We start from the raw sequence: 26502 nt of genomic DNA on the forward strand, positions 1-26502 counted from the left end.
AAACATAGTGGTGTTATACAAATGTTTGGAATATGGTTGCCATTTCTGTCATTACAGCTCCTAAAAAACGACGAGGAGTGTCTGTTGCCAGCATCATGTGCATAGCTGGCACCTTGCATCCTACACCTAATGATAGCCCTACAGGAGGAGGGATATGCCCTGCTGGGCCTTGCCAGTGCATCTGTAATTGTGATGTTTTACGGCTGGCTAGCTCGGTGTTGGAAAGGGCGCCATCCCTGGCAGAGCAGTCATTAACTTTATTTGATGTTATTTGTGCTTTACATTAAGATGACGGGTATTTGTTTGGAATTCCTTGCCAGCTGGATGTGTTAGAAGTGCGGACAGCTGTAATGTGGTGGTGTAAGCCTAAGAAACTGATAAGTTGTTTCGTTTGTTATAGCAACTGCGTGAGCTGATTGCTGAACACAAGCCTCATATAGATAAGATGAACAAAACCGGGCCTCAATTGCTGGAGCTGAGCCCAGGAGAAGGTTTTTCTATCCAAGAGAAATATGTGGCAGCTGACACCCTTTACAGTAAAATTAAGGAAGATGTCAAAAAGCGAGCTTTGGCGCTGGACGAAGCCATTTCTCAGTGTACCCAGGTATCAGTTTAAGTTTAAAGTATAATTGGATTCATTCAAATGGAAAGATACACAGACATTATCATCTTATATGTATACATCAAGACTAAACTGCTGTTTTATCTGGATTTTTCAACTGAATGGCCTGTGAATGTTCAAATCGCTGCTCATGGCACTGATTCTTTTTTTGAGGGGTTATGATTATATATATTGGTCACTGTTACGATGATTCTGTTGCAGTTAAAAATGTTACAGCTTCTCAATATCAAAGTTCCTTTTAAAAAGGAACATTTAGTCTAAAAATGTGGGATTTTCAGTTTGTTCTGTTTCTTCTTACTGGTCTGTTACTAGCTGATGCTTTGTTAGTTGATATTGATGTTACTATTTATCAGTTAGCTTACATAAAGTTATATCTAGGACTTGGCAGCTTTAGTTACAGTCCTTTACCGATGGAACTAGAGGGTACTTCACTTCAGCGGTAATAGCATTTGCTCTTCATTGTAGACCCAACAGGAACTTAATGTAATATATGCTTGAGCTGTTACAGAAAAGTGTTGTGAGCAAAGTTAGACTTCACAAAATGTCATCGTAAGCAGAAAATTCAGATCAAGTCCCTGACAGCTGTGTATCTTAGGTTCATCACTCTGTAGAATGAACCTTGATAGAGTAATGTTAGGTATCAGGTCCTAGAGACTACTAGATATTGGATTGTCATTATATCCTAACTGAAATTCTTTTATTTGACAACAAATTCAGATAAAAACAACAACCTCATTAAACTGTGTACATGAACACAAAAACCTGAATAAAAATACTGTGTTCTGTACTGCTGTTTTTATGATAAGTTCCCCTTGTATGTTGTTGGCTGGAAATTAAGTGCTCTATTTCTGCTTAGGTCTAAAATACTAAATCAAGAAATAGACCTTAAAGTTCTCATCAAGTCTCATTCCAAATAATTGTCTTCATATGTCATGGTACTTTACACTGTATTCCTAACCACTATAGGCAAAATCTAAGAAGATAAGGGAAAAAGGTGACATCAGCTGTCATCCTATTTTCGACCTGGTTGTAGACATTATTGTGTTGTGCTTTCAGTCATTCTAAACAGCCTCCTGATTCACACCTCTGAAAGAAGCCTGATTTTTTAGATTCAGTGTTTTTCGTTATCATATATGCTCAGGCCTCCCCCCCTTTGCAGCTGCACATTTAAAAACTAAGGTGTTTATTTAGTATTTGATTTCTTGCTTTGTATGTGACAGATGTTAACATGAAGAGCTAAAGTACAGAGAAGTGCAGAAGGCTAGGTACAGAAAGCAAGAATAAAAATGCATTCTTTGGTAACAGCTAGAATATAATCAGATGTTGAAAAAAAAACACTTAATTACTTACAAAATGAACCTTAAAGTATGTTATGTACATACATGTAAATGTATCCACAGATGAGAAAGCAAAACATTGGAATGTCCAGAATGTAATTTTATATAATCTCTTTTTTATTAAGTATGTATCACCATACTCTGTAGCATGGTGGGTATGTCAGTGTTTGTCTAGACAGTACTGGAAGAATAATTAGTTAAATCTTCAGGTTTCAAATTATGTTAAATTGCCTTATGTATCAAAGGCAGCATGTGACCTATGGAGCCAGAATGAGAGGTTATAATGACTTCCCTTTCTTCCTTTTAAGTTCTAAAACACCTTGCCTCAGTCATTGAAGAGTAAAGTGAGGCCCATTGAGTGCAATGCCAATTTAAAAATGCAATATACATGCCCTAGAATTAGACCTGGATATTGCCAGTTTAATTTCAGGTTGAATCACTTCTGTAAGGTTTTGTTGCTACAATCAGTTTTACAGAAATCTTGAAGAAATCTGCTTACCTTTATGCGTTATTGCATTTTGAGAGCTTGTGTGATATTCACACTTCTGCTGAAAACAGGTAGCATTAGTCTGAGTCTGTAACATTATTAGAACTTAACTTTGGACCTGTACGGATGAACCATGCTAATTAACTAAGATGTAGCTGAGTTTCTGGGCACCTGGGCTCTGAGTCAAATATGGGTGAAGGCAATAAATGCTGTTGTGTGCTTTTAGTTGCAGAAAGAAATGCACATTTGCTTCACTAATGAGCACCACCTGGGCACCAGGCAAATGTCTTATTGAATGACCTCAAATACCAAATTTTAATCAGTGGTTATATGAGATATGTTGGTCCTGATATGAAAATACGTGTATTTAATACTAAGGTGAATATATTTCTGAACTGATGAGATCAGAAAGCCATGACTCTCCAAAATAAGATAGAAAGTAATGCACAAACTCTGCGGGACTGCATGCAGGTAGATGCTGCCATATGTGAAGTATTTTCAGATGGAGTGCCTCAGAACTAAACCCAGACTTCATACTAGAATTCAGAGTCTCTTAAATCTGAGAGGAAGTACCATTTTGCAAGGTCATGTTTTTAATTTAGATATTAAAAGAGGGAGAGAACCACCGGGGGGTATTGCAAGTTGCATGTATATAACTAGAGATATTAAATATGTCAATTTTGAAGTATCTTATTCCAAGAGAATTTTCCGATGCAGTTTTTCAAATGTTTTTCTCTTCTACCCTTTCTTTCTGTTCTTCACCACCCTCTCAGTTTCATGACAAGATAGATCCAACTCTTGAGAGTCTGAAACGCATAGTTGAACGTCTGAGGCAGCCGCCTTCAATCTCAGCAGAGGTTGAGAAGATTAAAGAGCAAATCAGTGAAAATAAGAATGTGTCAATGGATCTGGAAAAACTTCAGCCGGTCTATGAGACGCTTAAACAGCGAGGGGAGGAAATGATTGCTCGCTCAGAAGGAGCAGACAAGGATATATCTGCAAAAGGTAGTAGACTGAGGAAAGGTTCATGTAGTGGAAATGCAGCAAGCTACATAAAGATCTTCAGTTCTGATGATCACAAATCTGGGGATTGTGTTCTTCTGAAGAAGCTGTGAAAGATATAAAAAAGCAAGGCATTGTTTTAATAATTGTGGATCTGACCTTTGTTTTAATTTTAAATGCCTTGTTGGTTGTTTCCACTTAACATCTTAAAAAGTCCTGTAAAGAAACAGTTTTAAAGTCTAAATTTTAAAATGTTCACATATGTTTCTGCTGTAGAACTGTAGAGATATTTATGGCCAAGAATTGTTTGCCAAGGTAGTAATTTAGTTCCTTTGTTGTTTAGCTGTTCAAGATAAACTAGACCAAATGGTCCTCATTTGGCAAGACATCCAGACCTTGACTGAGGAAAGGGAGGCCAAATTGTTGGACGTAATGGAACTAGCTGAAAAGTTTTGGTGTGATCATATGGCTCTTGTAGCTACTATTAAAGATACTCAGGACTTCATTCGAGAACTGGAGGGACCTGGAGTTGACCCATCTGTAGTCAAGCAACAGCAAGAAGCTGCTGAGGTCAGTACAAAGTATTCTGTTGATTTAAAATGTTCTGTTCACAGTATGCAGGGGAAAGATGGAATTACTATGAAATACCACGGGAGACTTTTTTTAGAGACAAAGAGGGGTAATTACATAGAAATTTACTATAATGATATCTCAAGAGTCTGTGGCAAATAATACGTATAAGTGCTTAATTGCAATGAGCGTACAACTTGTGCTTGTCATTATATTTACATATCTGTGTATAAGCATATATAATACGCATGTCACTGAGACTTTCAAAAGTTACACATACTTCAGATTCCGAGTAATACCTAACATCTAAATGAAAGGGATACAGACGTGTGTATTATGCTGCAAGTCTGTAATTATTTATGCTGATAGCTAAAAATTTGAAAGTTGAATGATAACCTCCGAAAAAGAAAACATTCTGATTAAAGAAATCTAATTTAACACTTCCTGTTTATTTCTTCCATCTCATACAAAATGACATCATTATCCATTGTTGTAATTTAGACTGATGTCAGTTGATTTCACTCTGACACTGCAAAGGTCAGTGGATGGTTAAGGATGCTTAAAATACAAGCATCCAATTGTAAGTCCAGGCAACTTTAAAGAAACAAAAGTCACATCCTGGTGTGTCTACCTTAAAAGCAAGCTCTACATAGATTATTAAATTTAGTATTAACAGTGTTGGATTATTTATTTTTCCTTTGTAGGCTGTTAAAGAGGAAATTGACGGATTGCAAGAAGAACTAGAAACAGTTGTGAGCCTTGGTTCTGAACTTAGAGCTGCTTGTGGGGAGCCTGACAAACCTATTGTCAACAAGAGTATAGATGAGGTATGGGAAATGCAGATGCTTAAGTCTGTTACGTTAGATGCTTGTTCAGCTGAAAGTAGTATTCCCTGTCTCCCATCAAATTCTGAAAATAAATTCATTTTATTGCTTCATTGATAATTTTTTTAAGAGTTTTTCTTTTTTTGTAAAAATATTTATTGATTAATGCAATAGATGAGTATTTCTTGCAAAAGTAATGCTAGAATAAGTTTCATGTGTATTTGCTTTGTGCCAAGTAAGACATCTTAACTGAGACAATTCTATTCACATGACTACAAAGGACTTTCTTTTGATTTCTCTCATGTTAAGTAATGTAAGTTTCTTTTAAGCTACCTTCATTGTAATGATGCAACTCCAAATGACTTCGTAATATTTCCCATATTCACTATAATCCCTATATCAATAAAAATATAGTCAGTATTCAATTACAAAGCTTCTGTAATACAGAACCTGTAGTGTATTCTGAAGGAAACTAACTATGCAGTGATGGGTAGAACAAGAGTTTTAATATGGAATGAATATGAAATGTTTATGGTTAATTTATTGGTGCTACTGGGCAGTGACTTTTTATTTAGTGAATGCAAATTACATAGCAGTAAAATTATTTTTGTTCATTGGAGCAAATTGCACTTATTTGCAGCTGAATTCTGCCTGGGATGCCTTAAACAAAACATGGAAAGAACGGGTGGACAAACTTGCTGAAGCCATGCAGGCAGCTGTTCAATACCAAGATGGACTGCAGGTAGGTTGGTGTGATATACTTAACCCAATCTTAAGTTAATAGGAGTTAATGTGGTTGTATTAAAAATGCAACGGGATTTTGTAGGTTATATGTAATGTATCACTCTGATTATAGTGACTATTTTCTTCATCAGGCAGGTATCTTTTTTTTTTTTTTTTTCCTAATTAGACATGAAATGTATTGATTTCTTTGTGTTATTCATATATTGCACGATATTTAGATTCCAAAATAAAATCTCCTTGTTTATTGACGAGACCAGAGTTTTACTGATACCACACAAATTCATAGCAATCCTGCTCATATTTTCTTGTGATAGGCCATTCACATGATAGGCAAGCTGTGACACATTTACATGATCTGAAAGGAATAGAATATAGGTCTATAAACTCACTGTGGCTATTCTTCTTGAACAGAGGACAGTTAAAAAACTTCAATTAAATTTAATCTTTACTGTTAGTCAATTAAATACGTAAGTTTGAATATAGGAAGAAAAAATAAGTTGCTGGACTATTATAGTAATTCATAGTATAATGTATCTAATCACAATTCTTCAGAAGACATTCACTTTTTAAATCTGTAGGTAAAGATATCTTTTGTCTGTATGTGTTGTATATTTGGTTGCAGGTTTCTTCGTAGGTTTGGCTTAGCGACATCTCTCGTCTTTTGTCAGTGGATGGCTAGAAGATTGAAACATTTTAAAAGATTCCAAACATAATTGGATTTTGCAAAACTATTTTTTCTCAATGGAATTAACATCTGTCTTGGTTCATTGAATCCTTGAAATATAAAATTACAGTTTCACATGACACTGAGCAAGTTGTTTGTGTGTTCAGTGCAGATCTGGCAGCAGAACACTCCTTAATAATAATGCAATGTGCCTGTTTTCCAGTGCACCTCATTATGTATTTTCTCCCAGTGCTCTTACATTCATGCTGTGCAGAGGCTGACATGTAGGGTTATCTTAGGAACATTGCCATTGGTTTAAGTGTTCTGTGTTTTCTGTGGCTGAACATCGTACAGGCTTGGTACTTTGTGAAAGAACTGTATTTAAATGCCTTTTGGTGCTCATTGCAGTAGACAATCTGAAAAGTGTTGTGGACAGATTGTTAGCGGTACTGCAGTTGCCTTATCTTATTGAGCTTGTTGAGTGAGGGCAGTTCTCACTCAGGCAACTATAGGCAGCTCTGACAAGCACTGCTAAGCCTTTCTCCATCATGAATCATGGTTAACAGGCAGGGAAAAGGGGCCTAGCAGAGTTTTTTTTTCCCTATAAAAATACCCAGATGTATATAGCTGTTGGTAATGTGCAAGTAGTTCCAATAAATGTTTGATTCTTAATGATGTTTAATAATCACAGTTGAAAATGTGATACTATTCAGCCACAACTTGCCATCTTAGCTCCAAGAGGCTATGGAACTGAGAGTTGATCTTGTACTTACTTCTCAGAGTGTGCATAAAAATTGCTGATCTTGCTCAAGGAGTAAAGTGCTACTTAGCATGAGTACTGGCGGAATATTGCTGCTCACAGAAGCTCAGTTTGGCAGTACATACATTCTTGTAACCACTACCTGGAGTACTGTTTGATCCCTTGCCTTGTCAATATTGGAGGTTTCATTGAAGAAAACTGTTTTATTTCAAAGAGCATAGCAATATTGTTCTGAAGTAAAACAAATTCTGGTATTTTACTGGCTACAGCTTTTAACCATGATACTATTTCTCTCTGCTCACGCTTGAATTTCATGCTATGATTTTCAGGCAATATTTGACTGGGTAGACATTGCTGGCATCAAGTTAGCGTCTATGTCCCCAGTTGGAACAGATCTGGAGACAGTGAAGCAGCAAACTGAGGAACTGAAGGTATGAACTAGCTATTTATTTCATTTGTATTTCCATCCGTCTGAATTTTCCTGCATTGTTTAGTGCTTTTCTGTATTCTCCAGACTGAAAAGCAATTTTCATTTTCAATTTTTAGTTTTTTAAAAAAATGTATCTGTATGAAAATTTCAAATAATGTTTAATTGCAAAGTTTGCATTTTAAAATACGTGGCTCAAGGCTTTGGAATAGATTTTGATGAGACTGTTTTATTCTGTGACTGTGTTCAGATACTCGGAAAATACTTTTAATAGCATTAGTTCTCTTTCAAAGGCTGTAAGGTTATGAAGAGAGTTCTTTTGCTATGACATTTAAATTTTCTGGCTTCCACCGATGTCCTGGTTTCAGTTAGAACAGAGTTGATTTTCTTCCTAGTAGCTGGTAGAATGCTATGTTTTGGCTTAGGATGAGAAGAGTGCTGATAACACCCCGATGTTTTAATTGTTGCAGAGCAGTGCTTATACCAAGCCAAGGACATCTCAGTTTCTTGCTCTGTCCTGCCAACAGGCAGGCTGGGGGTGCAGTAAGAGCTGGGAGGGGACAGACCCAGGACAGGTGACCCAAACTAGCCAAAGGGGTATTCCATACCATCTAACGTCATGCTAAGCAATATATAGGGGTGGCTAGCCGGGGGAGGGGGGCCAGACTGCTCGGGGTTAGGCTGAGCATCTGTCAGCGGGTGGTGAGCAATTGCATTGTGCATCACTTGTTTGTACACATTATTATTATTATTATTATTATTATTATTATTATTATTATTATTATTATTATTATTATTATTATTATTATTATTATTATTTTCCTGTCTTATTAAACTGTCTTTTTCTCAACTCATGGGCTTCAATTTCCATTTCTCTCCCCTGTCCTAGAGAGGGAGGGGAGAGGGTGAGTGAACGGCTGCATGGTGTTTAGCTGCCAGCCGGGTTAAACCACGACAACCATAAACAGTTTTCTTGGTGTTCTAAGAGGCACACCTCCAGAGCTTCACTTCTGCCATTGCTGACTTTCTCTAAATGTTTAACTGTATCACATCATTCCCAATACGTCCAGTAAGCTGTAAATCAAAATTTCAGATTTAGAATCCTGTCTGTATTGATCTATGACTAAGCAAACTCTTGATGTTGGTAGACTGCTCTACAAATTTTAGGTAAAAAGCAGGGATATATAATAACTGGGGGATGTTCCTGAATTGTGCCATATTTTTAATATACAAACAAGAGAGATTATTGGAGAGGACTTTCCTATTGGAAATCTTTGTCATCCTCTGCTCACAGTTAGCAATATCTGGTGGGATAGTAAGACGTTGCATATTTTCACTTAGCTGGACCTGAGTGGATTATCAGTATCTTATATGCATTTTGATCCAGGAAAACAAAGCCCTAGATCTATGAAAGTTGACAGTGATGCATTGTTACTGTAAATATTGCTGTACTGTGCTATACTCAAGATCATTACTTATGATATGTTTATTTGTATTGTTTTCTATTTACCATAGCAATTTAAAACAGAAGCTTATCAGCAGCAGATAGAAATGGAAAGACTGAACCATCAAGCAGAACTATTGCTGAAGAAAGTAACACAGGAAAGTGACAAGCACACTGTTCAAGACCCTCTCTCAGAGCTCAAGCTAATGTGGGACAGCCTAGAAGAAAAAATTATAAATAGACAGGTAAATAAACCTGAAGGTGGGGGCTTCATTCATGACTTGGATTTGTGAGAAAAGCTTTTCCTTATGCATAATGTTTGTATCAATTTACATATTTAGTCTTTTTGGTTTGGAAATTACAGAACTATGTATAATGGAATTTGAATTTCATAATTTACTGAGTTGCTTTTATGTTTTTTTTTCAACCCTTAGTATTTTTGTCACTTCTTCTGTCGGCAGTGTCATGTCAAATCATTATTATTTCATTTTGGCCATTTAATGACATCTTAAGTAGCAGTTGAAAACATGTTTATATATGAAAAAAAAAAAAAAAAAGCTGCTGAACCAAGCACTTTTTCTTAAAAATTTAGTACTGTTTCACTACTCTACACAACATTAAATTGTCAAAAAGAGTTGAAGATGCAGTGCTTTGAAGTGTGTTTTTTTTTCCTCTAAATTGAATCATTTAACTGCGAATGAAAAGTTTAAAGAAGTCCGTGCACCAAGATATATTTATATTTAAATTATATTTTAAATGATGAAAACTTCTGTCATATCTCTGATGAGAGGACCTTCAATCTTAACTCTGCTCTGGTTACATGGCATCTTCAGAGGTCAGGAATTTAAGCCTAGGATGTCAGGCTTTACAAGGGAATTGCTAGCTCAGCTCTAACTATGATGCAGTTGGATAACTGTTTGTCTCTGTTTTTTATGCTATCATATGCATGGACTCCACTCTGGAGTATGGTGACTAATGGTAATTTAAGCTGATTCAATAGCATCATGAAACCATTTTATTGTTAATTTATTTTATTTTTACTATAGCACAAGCTGGAAGGTGCCTTGTTAGCCTTGGGGCAGTTCCAACATGCCCTGGATGAGTTACTGACGTGGCTGACGCATACAGAAGACTTGCTGAATGAACAGAAACCCGTGGGTGGAGACCCCAAGGCTATTGAAATTGAACTTGCCAAACATCATGTATGTAATTATAATGAATATGAACTGAAATGTTTTCTGAGGTTTATCTTAGAGATGAGTCTTGTAGTAAAACTTTGCACTTGATAAATAATTCCCTATAGAGATTTTTCATGATGCAGAAATTCAGGCTTAGAAGAACTAACATCTTTTTGTTTGCTTCTTTATATTCCTTCTTCCTTGCATATACCACACAAGTGGCATAGGTTTTAGCCAAAAACAGCAGCTCACCCTGGCCTCCCCCTTTACTCACCTTTTTTTGATCCAGGGAGATCAAAAGTCATCAAACCTGTTACTCTTCCTGAAGCAATACACTCTTGATTAGTTGTTAAGGCCACATCTTACAAAACATACTTCACCTTTACACAGCTTTGTTCTTTCTTATCAGAAAAAAAAATTTTGATTTTTAGCTATGAAGTCTGCAAAATTGTATCTTAGTTGGGTCTAACTAGAACAGAGAATGCTGCTCTGAATCTCTTAGCAAATTTTAGGGGTATCCATATCTTCATGTTTTTCTCCTTGTAATGTAAGGGGTTTTTTTGGTGATGGCGGTGTTTTGTTTTGTTTTGTTTGTTTGTTTCAGGATAGTTAGTAGCTAAATTGGCATTGGAGCCCATGGAAGAATATTTCCATTATTCATTTATTTTGAAGAGTATCTCTAAAGAGCAAAAGATCTTCTCTACTTGTTTGTGTGGCTCAGTGCTGTTCATGATGATGTGTTTTTTGTAGGCCTGAAGATTTCATGCTAACCTCATAAATCCTCTCCTGCCTTTTAGTTTTTGGCTTGCATATGATGTGAAAAGCATTCTCATTCAGAGTTAATTTTTGGCTTAGAGAGAATAGATTGAAATTGACAGTACACAGATAATTAAGGCATTTTCATTATCTGTATCAATGCCACTATGCTTCTGAAGCCTTTTGGGTAGTCAGTTGGAACTTGGGCAGAGTAAAATATATGCATGCCCTGTGTGACTACTGATGGAAACTAGCCCTTTAAAAAATAATAATAATTACAAACCCAGCTTCCACTCCATGAACAATCTATATGTGTTTTACTACTGAAGAAGCATCCAGACATCAGTTATGACTTCATCTGCCTTCAGTACTGAAGGAGTTCAGCAAACACACGAACCAATCTACTTCCGTTTCGTAAAACAGAGTTTATAGGTTAGGAAGTTCACACGGTAGTGCATCCTGTGGTAGTCTGGAAAAACATCCATCTCCTGAATAACTTTGGACAGAATAAACCTTGTTCCTAGTGAGCCTCAGTAGGAAGGAAGGGATAAGATTCATCTGCTTGTGTGAATATCCCCCTTTTTTTTCCTGTCAGGAAAATAAAACAACAAATACCTTCCAGTGCGTAGCCTAGAAGAATTAAAGCAAGTGTGATACATGTTTGTGCACCTTGTGATACCAGGACTACTTGTAACTTGCTTTTATATCAGGTGCTTTGTATGTTTTATTTGAAAGTTCTTCTGTTTTTAGCTTTTTTTTTTTTTTTTCCTTATACTAGTATTTTGATGGAGATAAGTTTGAACCAGTGGAAGAGAGCAGTCATAAAGTTTGACTTTTTAAGTAGTGTTTTTCATTCCCTTCTTAACCATTTCACACATCTTTTTCTGTTCTTTATTCCGGGTATTTCAAAAGCTTCCATTAATCTTAATGAAATCTTTCTGAAAACAGTGTCTTTTTCCCAATTGTACTTTTTTGTCCTTGGTGGTTTTACTGTGGGTGGTGGTAACAGGTTTTAAGACAGATGGAGATTTTATCGTGTTAGTATTACAGTCGTTCCCCAGCTCTTAGGACAGTTGAAGTGTCCTGCTAGCCTGTCATAACACAAAGTTGGCTGTAGACCTGAAATGCCAGAAAAGACATTGTGGCAGTCAGAAGATTGTTGTCTTCTTGCTCTCCTCTCTCTTCTCTTCTTAGCCTACTGCTTCAAGAGTAATCAGCAATAGTATGTATAACATTGTTTTCACACCTTGCCCTCAAAACCAAAGAAAAGTGCTAGTAAAGAAATGGATGTAGTAAACGAAGGAAAGTGAGGTAATACTGGATGCCTCAGAAGTGATTCTTCACTAGCAGTGCCGTAAAGCTTTCATAATTTCAGGAAGTTATTTATTCATAAAGAATACTCTTTTTTTTTTCAATATATAACAATAAAATACAGCATTTTGGCAGATTGGTCTGTTACTGCTTTTGAGTGAAGTAAGATTAGTTATTAGCTTTAGTCACAAGTACTTGTGCTGATTTTAAACTATTGCATTATAACTGGGTTAGAACTAGTTTGGTTACTATGTTTTCCTTCCGTCCATAACTTATCAGCATGGCCAGTCACAGGTGCTGTGTGTTACAATTGTAGGTGCTACAAAACGATGTTTTAGCTCACCAGTCTACAGTGGAAGCAGTTAAGAAAGCTGGAAGTGACCTGATTGAATCAAGTGCTGTTGAAGAAGCAAGTAATTTACGGAGCAAGTTGGAACTTCTGAATCAGCGCTGGCAGAATGTGTTGGAAAAAACAGAACAAAGGAAACAGCAGCTGGACAGTGCCTTGATCCAGGTGAACAGGAAATGATCAGATAGAGATAACTCAGAAAAAGTGTCTTTTTACATGAAATACATAGATGCGTGTATTAGAAGTTGGTCTAAATAAAAAAATAGACGCTCCTAAATTTGGAGGAAGTTTGGAACCAACTGTGTCTTCCACAGCTGGCCATTGTCTTTTGTAGTGCTGCATCAAGACTTTAGTTTTGACCTATGTATTTTTAAAAGGTGATATTTCTGTGTAGGTATATTAATCAGGGAAAACATTGATCTCACAGTTGCTTGTTTAACCTTCTTTCAGGATTTCCATAATTTTTGTTTTTATCATTTATGATAAATGCAGTTAGCTTAAATTTTGTTTTTCCTTTGCTTTTTATTCATTTCCTCCAATTATTGCAAATACCTGATTGAATCTGTTGCTAGTATACTTCTGCATCTGAGTTAGTATTTAGAATGGAAAACATTTAAGTAAGCTCTAAAATGATATGGTGTAATTTAGGCCCAAGGTTTCCATGGTGAAGTTGAAGATATGCAGCAATGGCTGACAGACACTGAACGTCAGCTGTTGGCATCAAAACCTGTTGGAGGCTTACCAGAAACAGCAAGAGAACAGCTTAATACCCATATGGTAAGTATCAGTATTAGAATGCTTTGCAAATTGCATTTCAGGGCTAACTATCTTTCACGAGTGTTTATGGTAAATACAGAGCATGTTCTATATATCACAATGTCTGTACAGTATCTTAAAAAAAATTTAATGGCCTTCAAAACAACACTGTTATTTTCATTGTAGTGAAAGTAGTAACTTGGGAGGTGCCCAAAGCAGAGCCATTAATAGTGTTGAGACTATAAAATAAGCTTTTTCATCCATAGTTTCAGTAACAAAAACAGAAAGTGTTTACAGATTTTTTGGTAATTCGTATGCTTCTTTTCCCTTCTGTTCCCATAACTAGAATTGATGTTCTTTCTCAGATACAAAGATGAATCTAAAAGTGATCCACATTCATTTGGACTTTGAATTAAGGGGTTCAATCCTTTATTCTTTATTTAACCAAAGCTGACGCTGAAATCATCGTTAGCCCAGATATAATAAGGAGTAATGGGTCATAAAAACTCTGCTTTAATTAGAAATGGAAATCTGATCAGGATGTCTGAATTATTCCCTTCCTTCACTTCCTTCCTTTAAAAGATAAACCCTATGGATTTTTTCCCCTGTAGAACCATAGAGCTTGATAAAGGATGCCTTGACTTGAAGTCTTGAGGTAACTCAGGGGAATGTGGCTCCTGGTGCTCCACTTATAGAAAATCATGCTGTGCTGCTAGGCCTGGATATAAGCCCAAACCCAGGGATCTGAACTCCTGACCTCCTGGCTCAGATGTAATAGTGATATTTTCTGAACTGTCCTTGAGCTCTAACATGCCTGACACAGTTTCCATTAAAACACTGCATTGTCACAGCTTCATAAATCAGGTTTTATTTTGGAATGATGCTAAAGGCCATTGCCCACATATGTGGGGCATTTTTTTCAAAATTTAACGGCAACTGTTTTTGAGAAGGGACGTTATTTATAGTTTTTGAATCAGTTATGACAGGAAACAAGCACAAAACACAGAAATAACGTTGATTCTTTGACATCCCCCTCCCCTCAAATCTTTCTAAATTTTGTGTTTTGAAAAAACAAACAAACAACAACAACAAAAAAAAAAAACACAGAATCAAAAAAGTAAAGAAACGACCAACCAACCCTTTTTGTTCCTGCAAGAGTGGGGGCTGTCTAATCAAGAACCTGTGGGAGTCAGTGGAATTCTTTCCATTTTTCATCCTGGGCCTGGAATCACACACAGAATTGCAGTTGATGTTGGAAGGGACCTCTGAGGATCACCTAGTCCAATCCCCCCTGCACATTGCATGGGATGGCATCCAGGCAGGTTTTGGATATATGCGGAGAAAGAGACTCCACAACGTCTCTGGGCTATCAGATCAAGACCCAAAAAAATTCACTGAAAAAGTTCAGGGTGTTTAGGGTATATTCTTCTACTATGCAAATCAGTAAGCCATTTTCTATATTTCTTGCATTTACAGGTTGAGTAGTTAAGGAATCTTAAAACTGAATGTAATATTGTTAGAACAAGCATGAATGTGTCCCCAGTAATAGTAATCTATATGTACAATTGTTTCCTAACTGTACATTTTTACAGCTGCAAACATCATCTTGTTATTTTTTAATGTATTTAACTTTTAAAAAATAGGATTTTATTTCAGTTTAGTTAAACTCAGTGCATCTGTGCAGTTCTGTGTGAATTCTCTGGCTTTTTGGCAGCTGAAATGCTGAGGCCAGTTGTCCGGTTGAGAACAATTTGTCATAACTTCCAAATTCAAACTGCTCTTAAGGGATACAAACCATGTTCATTTGTGACCTGAAACTGAAAAGGAAATTTTACTATATTTTGTTGTCTTTCTCATTGGAAATAACATTATGAATCATCATCTTGAGTATAAGGTCTGTTTCTACAGTTCTGAATAAGGACTCAACTGCAATCAGTTCACAAATGGAATTGCGATTGGGTAGCATTTCCAGCTAGGGCAGCTCCAGGAATACAAGAGAGACGAAGCAATGTTATAGGACACCAACAGAAAAGGGGCTTAGAAAGAGGCCTCCTGTCTCAGACTGAGCCTACCCCAGTGTTTGAGGCCACTCTTGCCATGCTGTGTCCCACTTGTGATGCACTCCCTACGTTGACTTCTGAGGGGTTCCTACACTGCAGTAGAATAAGGTGCTCTGGGGAGTTAGGGAAACCAGAAATATTTTTAGGAGTTTGGGAACATAGGAAGAATCAGGCTAGGTCACAACAGTTTTTCATGGACCTTAGGAAGAAAGAAAGGAAGCTTTCTGGCCTTAGCTCATGATTCAACTGAATTTCTGCTTTACCCTCCTCTGTAATCAGATATAAATAACCCTCTGTCCAAAATCTCTTACCCCAGAGAAAATGTTGGTTTTATGCTCTTTTCTTGGGGATAAGAGGATAAAGTTCTTTTCCTCCCATCAGCAAATCAATTATTGCTCATTTCCTGGAAGACGTTCCTCACTTTGGAGCCTATACCAACTTTGTTGGTGCATTTTGAAAGGTCTGTTGCTCCTTTGAGTCAGAGGGACATATATGAGCTCCAATTCTCTTGCCACCTCATCTTCAACATGGTTAAAAGAGAGCAGTGAGTCCAATAGTTAGCAGGTAAAACAGTTATTACCATTATTTTTCCAGCTCTCTGTATATGTGTAAAATGTCTGCAGTGCTCTTGCCTAGTGAGCGAGGGAAGATACAGACAAAACAAAAGAGATGATGTACGATAAAGCAGCCCTCCCAAGTTGTCCCACCTGCTTTCGAAGGTGTGTGGGTAGGTCGGCTTTCAGTGAATGCTGACACTTTTTGTGTTTCAGCTACAGATGGACTGCAAACTAAGAGAGTTATAGCAAATCTTGTGCAATGAGATAAGTGCATAGTACTTTCTTTGCCAAGCTTTGGATCTCAGAAAAAAACATCTGACAGACAATACAAGTTCTCATTTCCTGAAGAATTGGGCCCTTTCTTTGCTCATTTGGCTTTTTATGAATTACATATGTTTCCTCTATTAGTCTTAATCATACCCGCAAAATGTTGGGGGAGGAATAAATACTATGCTAACATTTGTAAAGAGTATTGAATTTCTACCTGACTTATATTTTGTTGGTTTCTTTATTTAGGAACTTTGTGCAGCCTTTGAAGCCAAAGAAGAGACATATAAGTGTCTAATGCAGAAAGGCCAGCAGATGCTTGCAAGATGCCCAGAGTCTGCCGAAACAAATGTTGAGCAGGACATAAATAACTTAAAAGAAAAATGGGAATCAGTACAAACAAAGCTCAGTGAAAGAAAAGTATGTTTTTTACATAAAAATAGTAGTGTAAATCATGTATTTAGGACTGCTAGTGTTTTGTCCTTTTACACATGCATACTTGCTTGGTCTTTTAGATCTAAAGTTGTAGAGAAATTTTGGAGAATTCATTGGTATATTTAGCAAGTACTGGGAAAAAATGGGATTCTAGGAGTTTATTATCCTTATTTGGGGGTGAGGGCAGGTAAGAAGGGCAGAAGGTTGTTCCATAGAAATATGTTAACTGGTACTGATGATACTCACTTTACAGGCTGAGGGCTTTTCTGTTTTTTACTACAGTGATCATAGACATGAGAGAAGGAATTAAATTATTTCATCATTCAAGTTTATTTCCTTCTCTGTATGGAATTGCTGCATTAATTTTTCTAGCTTTTATCCATTTTTTTTTTGTTAAAAATCCCAAACACTTGGCCGTCTGCCACTTAGTTCAAGTGACTGCCTTCTGCTCTACTGTAGATCAATACTATGATTTCACTGATGTGCAGCATACTTTTTCTTATTATTAACTTCATTTTGCTTTCATTCCTTCACGAAGTGTAGTGCATTTGTTCTACCTCAGTCAAACAATGAAGAAAGTCAATAATTACAAACAGAGGAACTTGAACTCTCTGTACAGCCCTGATGTATGTAAAGCACAAATATTTAACTCACAACTTTGTCATATTTTAAAGTGAGAATTCTGGTACATACTAAGGTAACTGCATAATGAAAGAGTGTCAGACTAATTAATACATAACATGAGTGCCTTCTTGCAGGAAGATGCAAGGTTGGAGTGCTCAGCTGAGCCAGCAGTGCAACTGAAAATCTGACTGCTCTTTCATAGTCAACAAAAAACCCTGTATCCAAAAGTTCAGGCAACCACAATGACAATTGTGCATTGTTAAAGAAAAGTGTCTAGGCAAACTTGTTCTTTCTTTAGTGCAAGAGAACAAATAAGATGACCTCTCTGAGGCTCTTCCAAGTGTACTGCCACATTAGATTTCTGATATTATACAGGTTTTGCATACAAAATCTTAAATCCCTATGTCCCATTATGATTAACTACCAGAAGATGAAATGATCTAAAATAGAAAATGTATCCTACTACTACATGCTGTATTTTACACTATCATACATAGTGTCACTGTTACTTTTCTATCTATCTCCTTTAACATGCTCAAATGCAGGCTATTATTTTAAAATACAAAACTCAGAAACTTGGAGTTGGGAAAATGCTTAAAAATGTTAAACTAAATGCTAAATTAAAACAGTTTACTCCAAAATGCTAAACTAAGATAGCTTACTTGGCTGAAGCCCCTGCACAATATCAAATGCTATTAAAATATGACCTATCTTTACAGACCAAACTGGAAGAAGCTCTTAATTTAGCAATGGAGTTCCACAACTCACTTCAAGATTTCATCAACTGGCTTACTCAGGCAGAGCAAACTCTAACTGCAGCTTCTCGGCCAAGTCTTATCTTGGACACTGTCTTGTTTCAAATTGATGAACACAAGGTATGTAAAGAAACAGATGTGTAATGTTTTTCTCCAGTTCTGCAGAGATACTTTAACAATGTTCAAATGAACCCTGCAACACTAGCACTTAGAAACATTTATTTTGTTTAAAATTGCATTTTATAGTCTTGCTACATCATTCCTTATCAGACTGTTTTTTTCGGTGTTTATCCAGCATATGAGCAACCTAGTGTTTAGAGTAATTTTCTACTTTTTTTCCCAAGGTTTTTGCCACAGAGGTGAATTCTCATCGAGATCAGATCATAGAACTGGACAAAACTGGAACCCATTTGAAATACTTCAGCCAGAAACAGGATGTTGTCCTTATTAAGAATCTGCTGATTAGTGTACAGAGTAGATGGGAAAAAGTAGTCCAACGCTTAGTTGAAAGGGGAAGAGCTTTGGATGATGCAAGGAAACGAGCCAAACAGGTAATCGAACAACAGCTGTTGTACAATTCTTTGAACTTAGCTGAAATTACAACCAGACTCTTGAAGTATATGGTGCTTTAAAGCACACTTTCATGTAAGTCTGGGTTAGTGTAACAGGCTCTCGGTTAGTGGAGCAATTTCAGTGATTCAATCATGGTGCACTTCATTTAGAAGGTGAAAGCTTCATTTTCAACTTGAGCAGTGACTTCTGTCTGCAGTACGGGATGGTTTGAAAGAAGAAAGTTAGTGTGGCTTCCAGATGTAGATTAGTAGTGCCATCTGTCCTCAAAAAGAAGTTACACAATCGACCCCTTAGCTATTAAAGAACATGTCAAACCCCTATTAGTAGTCTGTGACAATATTGCTTTGCATTTTCTTCTTGGGTTTACATTTTGCCCTAGTTCATACACACCATTTCTTCGATTTCTTTTGGTAGTTACTAGACCATTATCTTCCGTGTGGTAAGATTTCTGCCACACGGAATTTTATCTTACAAACCCAGAGAGGTTTTTACAGACTTCTCACCAGGGAGCATTATTTTTTTTCCTTAGACTCATGTTTCCCTCACTGAAGAACATAAATGATAAGATGCAAAATGTGTGAGAGGAATGTAATATATTGAAACATCAATAGGAAGTTCGAGGTTTTTTTAATCACATAGAGCTTTGGTTATGTTCACAGCCAAACCACATTCTCATGTTCACTGTTACTGCCACGCAGCTCATAGAGTAAGAACTCTTCTGAGCAATAAATTAGGCCATAAACCAATCAAACATTATTCATTTTCCGGCAGTTTCTGTTGTGCATTCACACATGTGGCCATTCTGCAATGAGATGGACAGTAGAGAAAATTACATCCCTGCATCCATTTACAGAGCTGAATACAATGAGTTTTATTCATTTAGGATAACAACTATCTGTACAGAGCAGGGGAGGAATACTTAGGCCTGATCCACAGCCCTGAACACCAGGGTCCTAGAGACTTAACAGTTTTCTGAACTGGTTTCTTGTACTTTCATGTGTAGGCAGCCCAGGCAAGAAAAATTTTCAAGAGGCATGGAGAGAGAAATGACAGGCTTGGAAAAATCCTGTCCCAAAGGGCTGCCACTTTGTGAAAGCTGGTTGAATCTCGAGTCTTTCCCTGCTTCCTTCCCTGAAGCACTGTTGTTGTTGAGAAAGGAAGGAAGATCAAGAATCTGTTCTGTGCCCGTCAAGATAGTACTTGATATAATGAGAGCATTTATGAATGTCTCAGGGAAAATCTTGGGCAATCATCCAGGCAGTTTTCCCCAGTGATTTACAGCTGTCATCCCATGCAGGCAATAGCTAAATCCCATTCTTGATGTATTTTGTATTCATTACTAAGAAGGCAGGAATCTAAATGACCAACACATAAACAGAAGTTACCAATGTGTCTGTGAAAGATGCACACTAGGCATACAGATTATGTACATTAAAAATTGCTAAAAAGGAGGCTAAGTCCAGTGGAACCCATGGTTGAGCCAGTCCCTCTTTGAGAAGCCTGGGAGAAAAATCACACCAAACCTTTCCCAGGGTTTTGGTACTTGTTTGGCCTGTAAAGAACTAGTCAGGGTTTAATGTTTATGAACTGTTTTATGCACCAGTGCATTTCTACATCTATGCAAATCTCACTTTCCTGCAGTTCCATGAAGCCTGGCACAAACTTATGGAGTGGCTGGAAGAATCTGAGAAATCTCTGGACTCTGATCTTGAAATTGCAAATGATCCTGACAAAATAAAGATGCAGCTTGCGCAGCATAAGGTAAGTCATGACTGACGAAATGCAAGATGCCCATGGAGATGTAAGTCTCAACCTTGTACTGTTCAGTCAGCAAAGGAAGTAAACTTATGGCCTCACTACAATGAAGAGTTTGTTAGCATTGAATTAATTGGTGGCGTGTTACAGGTGGGGAGTCAAGAAAGCTCTTAACAGAACCTGGTCTGTGGTAGAATGGTTAATGATGAAGAGGAAAGGCATAAAAATACAGCACCAGGGAAACTTTAAAAAGGGAAAGTAATACTCCCTCAGAAGAGGAATCCCTGAAGAGGTTATAGGCTTTTTTTTTTTTCAGTCCTTACAACACAAACTTACCATCCAGTTACTTTGCTTGGTATTTTCCTTTTAATACTACAGGACAACCTCAAAAATAAAAAACAATCTTGCCTTTTGATCGACAGCTGCTTTTTAAGTCAAGTAGAAGTAATAATGTAGTCCTCCATAAAGTACAGTGGCTCTGTTAGTAGAAAAGGTAGTTTTTCTGTATAGGATTAAAAATTCCAGGACCACCTTTCCACAAATGCAGCTTCAGAGGAGTAAGTGTAAAAATCTCTGCCATTGACATGGCTTTTCAAACAAATAAAGTTGATGTAAAAATGAAGGAAGCTCTACAGTTATAGCAGACAGAAAAAAATGAAGGACAGACAACGTCTTCATTTTTACTTTTGTAAACAGCCTAAAATAATGTATTAGGGAGGATTCAAGTGGGTGACATAGAATCTTCAGAGACAGGCTGTGTCTAAAGATTTATCTTAGAGCAGTTTCATCAGAGACAAGTATTGAAATATCATTTATTTTTCTGGATTTTGGCATATATTTACTTTTACTTTTCATGTTGACTTTAGAGTACTGCATTTGTTTCTATTATTTCATTCTGCACAGTATACCGTAGGTTTTGCATCTCAGCTCTCTACACCCTCTGTGTGTAGTTTCTGATAATTGCTTTTACCTCTGATAAGCTTTTACCCTGAGCATTAATGATTGATTACTGCATCAGTCTGCTTCACATTTTTATCATCTCTCAGCTTCCATGATGATTTAAGTATTTTTTATCAAACAGGATAATAATATTCTACTTTATATGGGGAAGTTGGCTGCAGGTCAAACAAAAATAGTTTTTACCTACGTTTGGTGTTAAAACTTTTAGATAAAACCTGCATTAACATTCTGTTATGCTAACTCTGCAATTTCAGTTTGTTCTGGGATAGGTGGTGTTGCCAGAACTTGAAGTCAGCTCTGAGGATTTAGAAAAATCTCTATTAAGATCTTCTTTCTTGTATTGTCTGACTCTATCAATCTTTTAATCCTTCCACTCTTTTTTTTTTTTTCTTTCGTCTTTATATAAAAAGTTCAAACTCCTCACAAGTATGGCGAACACATTGTGACTTAGCTTTGAGGTCCTTTTTGGCCCTGGGGATTGACACACTGTCTTAATTCTCCTCCTCTCTTCTGAAGTTTTAAACTTGATAGCTTAGTACTTGTTCTCTGTACCTACAGCAGTACATTTTATGAGCCCAAACTTCCTCAAACAGGCTGTCAGATTCATCAGTTCCCCCAGTGACAGATTTTCTCCAGCTTCTTTTCATATAGCATACCTGCAGAGAATAGCTGGTTAAATTGCTTGAATCTCCTTTATTATGAGGAATGGGCTGGAACATAGCACGGGGGCATTAGGATTGAAACTGGTTATTCTGAGGAAAAAGATGAATGTATACGAGAGAGGGAGTTTGCTGAACTCTGTGACTTTAAACTTCAAACAACCCCCCCCAAGAAATCAACTCAATTGTTTTTTAACGAGCTGTCAAACCTCCCAACACTGCAATGTCCTTCCTTGTATTTTGAATCCTTTCCTTCCACTCCCACATAGACCCTCTTTTGTCTGTCTTTGTCTTTTCTGTCCAGCCTTGAAGGTTTCCTTGCTCCATTTAGCTAGTGATTTTACTATCTAAACCGAATGTGTGCTGTGTGTGTGCTGTAAGCAATGATTTGGACTCACTCTTTGCCAGTTGTTACTGCCAAAAAAAAAAAAAATGCCCCGAAAGAGAAAAGCCAAGATATGTTTTCTTTCTCACTCATATCTAGTGCACTGCCAGGGACTTTTGGGGGGTTATTCATGGTCTGTTTATCTGAAATTTTTCCTCATTTTTAGAAGTCAGGAGTGGAAAATCCCTTACTAGGTTAGCCAATCCAGTCCTGCGCTAATGCTGAATGTTCCTTACAGTACATTTATGTGAACCTAACTGATTTTATCTGTATGGTCTTGCCTGTCTTCATTAGAAGAAGATAAATAATTAATTATTGAGATTTCATTCATTTTACCTGTCTGCTCTTGGCAGCTAAAATGTCTTAAACCAAAATCTACTCTCAGCTATACCTCTGTGAAATCGAATTCAAGTAGATTTGGTACAGTGTGTGCAGTGCCTCAAAGAGTGAATTGACTGCAACCCTTTGTTCACCTTTAAATCTGTTTTTAGTGTATGCTCCTCCCCTGACAACAATTTCATTGTGTTTCTTTGTGCAAATCAAGAAACGTTGTGCATGTAACTTTAAGTAGTTAATGAACCCCATCAAACAACGGGAGCACTAATGTGTGCGTCATTTGTTTTGAAAAAACTCTTATAAGGATCTGGTTATTTTAATTTTGGAAAGGCTATTTATTTCTGTAGCAGTTCTAGGTTGACAGTGGTGTTTGTATTCTTTCTTAAAACACGATTCCTTGTTTTATGTGAGGAAAATGAAAGGACAATAGGGAGATACTTGATTACAAAACAAATGCTGATTTTTTTTTAATAGATTCTAATCCTCAGTTCCCTCTGGATCCTGAAATAACCATAAAATCAGGACAGGGCAGTGCAAACTATTGAGTAAGATTTAAATAAGGAACCTTGAATCACCCTAGGTAAAGTTAGCATACCATCCCCATGTCACAACCCAATGCCTCATACTTCACACACCTCCACTGCACCTGAGCTTTCCCTGATGTGAATTCACATCTAAAATGAGCAGATGGCTGTGTGAACAGATAGGAAAGCTGGTGGAAGAGGCATGAGCTACCACGGCACAGGCTAGTGCAGAGCAGCTGGGAACAGCTTGCAAGTTGGAGATGAGCAGTCGTGCATGTGCTGGCAGTGACCATGTGAAGTCTTTGCAATCTTTATGTGCCCTCAGGAATTATTAAGAATTTTAACTGGTAATCATTTCCATGCTGGATTTTATGATATTAAACATCTGACTCTGAGAATCAGGTGGAAAACCATGTTAGCAAACATTGAGCAAAAACTCTTTTGGCCTGGTATTTTTTATTATTTTTTTTAATTAAAAAAAAAAAAAGAATATTAAATTGTCTATATATGAAATTTATAAAGCAATGTTTGGATTTTTTTTATACTGGTTTCCTACTAGCAGTTCATGAAGGTGTGAATTAAAGCACTTCAAGCATTACTACCATTCAAGAGCTACTGTGTAAAGTTGGTTTTATCCTTTGGTAATGTTCAGTTACTTCATTATTTACTCTGTCATTCTGTTGACTTCTCTGCTGATATCAGAAGTTTCTGTATGTTCCTCTGTGCTGCACAGAGCTTCTGGAAGCTCTGTGCAGCAGGAGCAGTCAGAGCAGGCTGGCAAATGCAGCTGCTGTGTCACCATCACTCTTCCAGAGTTCCTGGATTACAGTAACCTGTTTATGATCATGACTTCCAACCCAAACTGTGTTGTTTGGGAAGCCATCTGGCTTCTTCTTGTACCTGAATCTGTATATTTTTGGCATACAGTTCTTCCCAATTGTAGTAGGCTTCAGTCTTAGGAAGGTTAAATGCTCATGGATGGAAGAAGTTCCCCATTTTGTTCACACTGAGATAAAACAGAGTAATGTTTGTCGCCTCCAGGGTGCTCTGCACTACTTTGAAATCTTAAAATACATAAATGTAGTGTGAAGATGCTCGGTTCATAGTTCCCAAACTAGAAGTCCTTTCATATTCTTCTGAACAGCCAAGGCAGCCTCTTACTGAAATTTAGGTTTTAGGAATTATGGTAAGACAGGAGCCATCCCTCATTGAGGGAGGAGTCTCCTAGAGTGGTTCCTGTAGGTGTAGAGCTGTTTCTTTTCGCGGAGAGGGATGAAAGGCATGGCCTCTGGTAGCATCAAGCTTTGTATAATTTCAGCTACACTGTGTGGCACTAGCAAACTAAAAACTTTGCATTAAGCTTAACATCTTCTTGCAGCGACATTGATTATTTACATTGCAAATAATATGGCAAAATGTGATTAACTGTGGACTGTAAGTAGTTGATGCTATATGGTTGTTTTCTTTTTCTTCCGTGTTTATAGGAATTCCAGAAATCTCTTGGTGCCAAACACTCTGTATATGATACCACAAACAGGACTGGACGCTCCCTGAAAGAGAAAACTACTTTGGCCGATGACAATCTGAAACTTGATGATATGCTGAGTGAGCTAAGGGATAAATGGGACACAATTTGTGGAAAATCAGTAGAAAGGTAAATGAAAGCCAATCTAATTATTGAGCAGATAAGAATAAGGCTTACAAGAATTCTTCAGGCTTCTGTTTTGGCTTCTGTTGCACAGAAGTAAAACCAGAGTGGCTAGCGTGTCTCATAATTAAGAGTGAGAGGGAGGGGGAGAGGAACAGATGAGCGTTCCTCATCTGTTTGAGGAACCTGCTTTGTGCTGGTCAGTACAGACTGGATAAAGCCCCATTAACCTAATTGGTAAATTCCCACTTGAGCGGTGTCTCCTACGTGTCTGCCTCAGGAGCCACTGTGTCTGAGGGTAGCATGGGGAAGCCAGGAGAATGTTGCCTCTTTTGGAGACAGCAGAACGTGTGCATTGCCTGGGACTGTTCAGAGCCCCAAGAAGCATTGTGTTCATCCCACTGCAGACCTATGCTTTTGTTTTTTTCCCCACTATTTAAAAGGGGAAAGAAACACTAATTTAGAGCTCTTGTTTGTTAGCATTTTATGCCGAAAATTTTTTCCTTATGATTTTTAACTAAGTTTATTCTTTTCGTTGTGTTCATTTTTTTCCCCCAGACAAAATAAACTAGAGGAAGCCCTGTTATTCTCAGGACAATTTACTGATGCTCTGCAAGCTCTCATTGATTGGTTATACAAAATTGAACCCCAGCTAGCAGAAGATCAGCCAGTACATGGAGACATTGATTTAGTGATGAACCTGATTGACAATCACAAGGTAATTCCAAATATATTCTTTTTTTAATTACTAGACTGCTCATAAGTGTAGTCTTTTAATGCTAATTCATTTTTGGCTATTCTGTAATTTTAGAAACGCGGAATATTTTTATGACATAAACATGTTGACAATGGAAAATGCTATAAAACAGACTTGGAAGCAAAGAACTTGTTAATAACTCGTTGGCACCAATTAGCGTCGAGATACTCAATTTAATGCTGCTATCTTGTGTATTTATAAATATGTCAAAAAGCACAACTGTGCATTTATGAATGTGTGTATATGGAAAGAAGTGTCAAAATTGATTTTACTGGAAATCTTTTGGGGAAGAAGAGAAAGGGTTTTATTCAGTACATCTGCTAACCAAATGTCCAGTGCAGTTGTTGTGACTCCAGCAGCCTTTCTGAAAAGGCAGCAGTGAGCATTTCAAACCTGCAGAGCTGCTGCATATTCACGGAGAAAAGCAGTTGCAGTGCTTAAGTCGTGCATGGGAGTACACAACTAGATGACGACCCAGGAAACCTACGCTGGCTGCAGTATTTTGTCAGTGAAGTGTCTTTGAAGAAGGCAGCACGTAGGGGATCTAGGGCTGCGCCTCTGAATCTCAGTTCTGGAGTTCAGTTCAGTATGTCAGAAGAAATGGCTGTTGAAGTTACTACTAGTGACACGGTCAGAGCTCTGGGGTCTGGGAGGCTTTTAGGATGACGGTCCGCCTCTTCTTCCACCAGTGACTTCCAGTATCCAAACACTGCTTGGTGAGAAGACAGCTTTGTCTCTTGTGAGGAAAAAAGTATCTAGAAATGCAGGTTATCTATAAAAATTACCCTGAAATGTACTAGAATTGCTTCTGAAGTCCAAGTGCATAGCATAAGTACATCACAGTCAGTGGCACAAGATTTGCAATTTACATTTTGTCTTACTTCCTTTTAAGAGGTTTCTTTGTGAAAATGGAGCTTGTTCCAGCCATGAATGTGAACATACTCTCACATAAATATATGAATATGTACAGATTTAC

The 26502-nt window shown here is 37.3% G+C and overlaps 1 protein-coding gene across 33 annotated transcripts in view; it reads left to right on the forward strand.

Annotated features, from left to right (window-relative positions):
• Nucleotides 1-26502, forward strand: part of DST (dystonin) — a 296897-nt gene that overhangs the window by 246117 nt on the left and 24278 nt on the right. For all 33 annotated transcript variants that reach the window (XM_068678323.1, XM_068678322.1, XM_068678298.1 and 30 more), the window contains 16 exons: nucleotides 401-604; nucleotides 3220-3451; nucleotides 3792-4018; nucleotides 4723-4845; nucleotides 5483-5584; nucleotides 7340-7441; nucleotides 8953-9126; nucleotides 9928-10083; nucleotides 12443-12640; nucleotides 13124-13252; nucleotides 16365-16535; nucleotides 17894-18049; nucleotides 18274-18480; nucleotides 20144-20263; nucleotides 24606-24775; nucleotides 25328-25487. In XM_068678323.1, the coding sequence (XP_068534424.1) occupies nucleotides 401-604; nucleotides 3220-3451; nucleotides 3792-4018; nucleotides 4723-4845; nucleotides 5483-5584; nucleotides 7340-7441; nucleotides 8953-9126; nucleotides 9928-10083; nucleotides 12443-12640; nucleotides 13124-13252; nucleotides 16365-16535; nucleotides 17894-18049; nucleotides 18274-18480; nucleotides 20144-20263; nucleotides 24606-24775; nucleotides 25328-25487 (2631 nt within the window). The remainder of the gene's footprint in view (nucleotides 1-400; nucleotides 605-3219; nucleotides 3452-3791; nucleotides 4019-4722; nucleotides 4846-5482; nucleotides 5585-7339; nucleotides 7442-8952; nucleotides 9127-9927; nucleotides 10084-12442; nucleotides 12641-13123; nucleotides 13253-16364; nucleotides 16536-17893; nucleotides 18050-18273; nucleotides 18481-20143; nucleotides 20264-24605; nucleotides 24776-25327; nucleotides 25488-26502) is intronic.

The sequence above is a fragment of the Anas acuta genome, chromosome 3 (genome assembly GCF_963932015.1).
Source record: "Anas acuta chromosome 3, bAnaAcu1.1, whole genome shotgun sequence".
NCBI classification, from domain to species: Eukaryota; Metazoa; Chordata; class Aves; order Anseriformes; family Anatidae; genus Anas; species Anas acuta.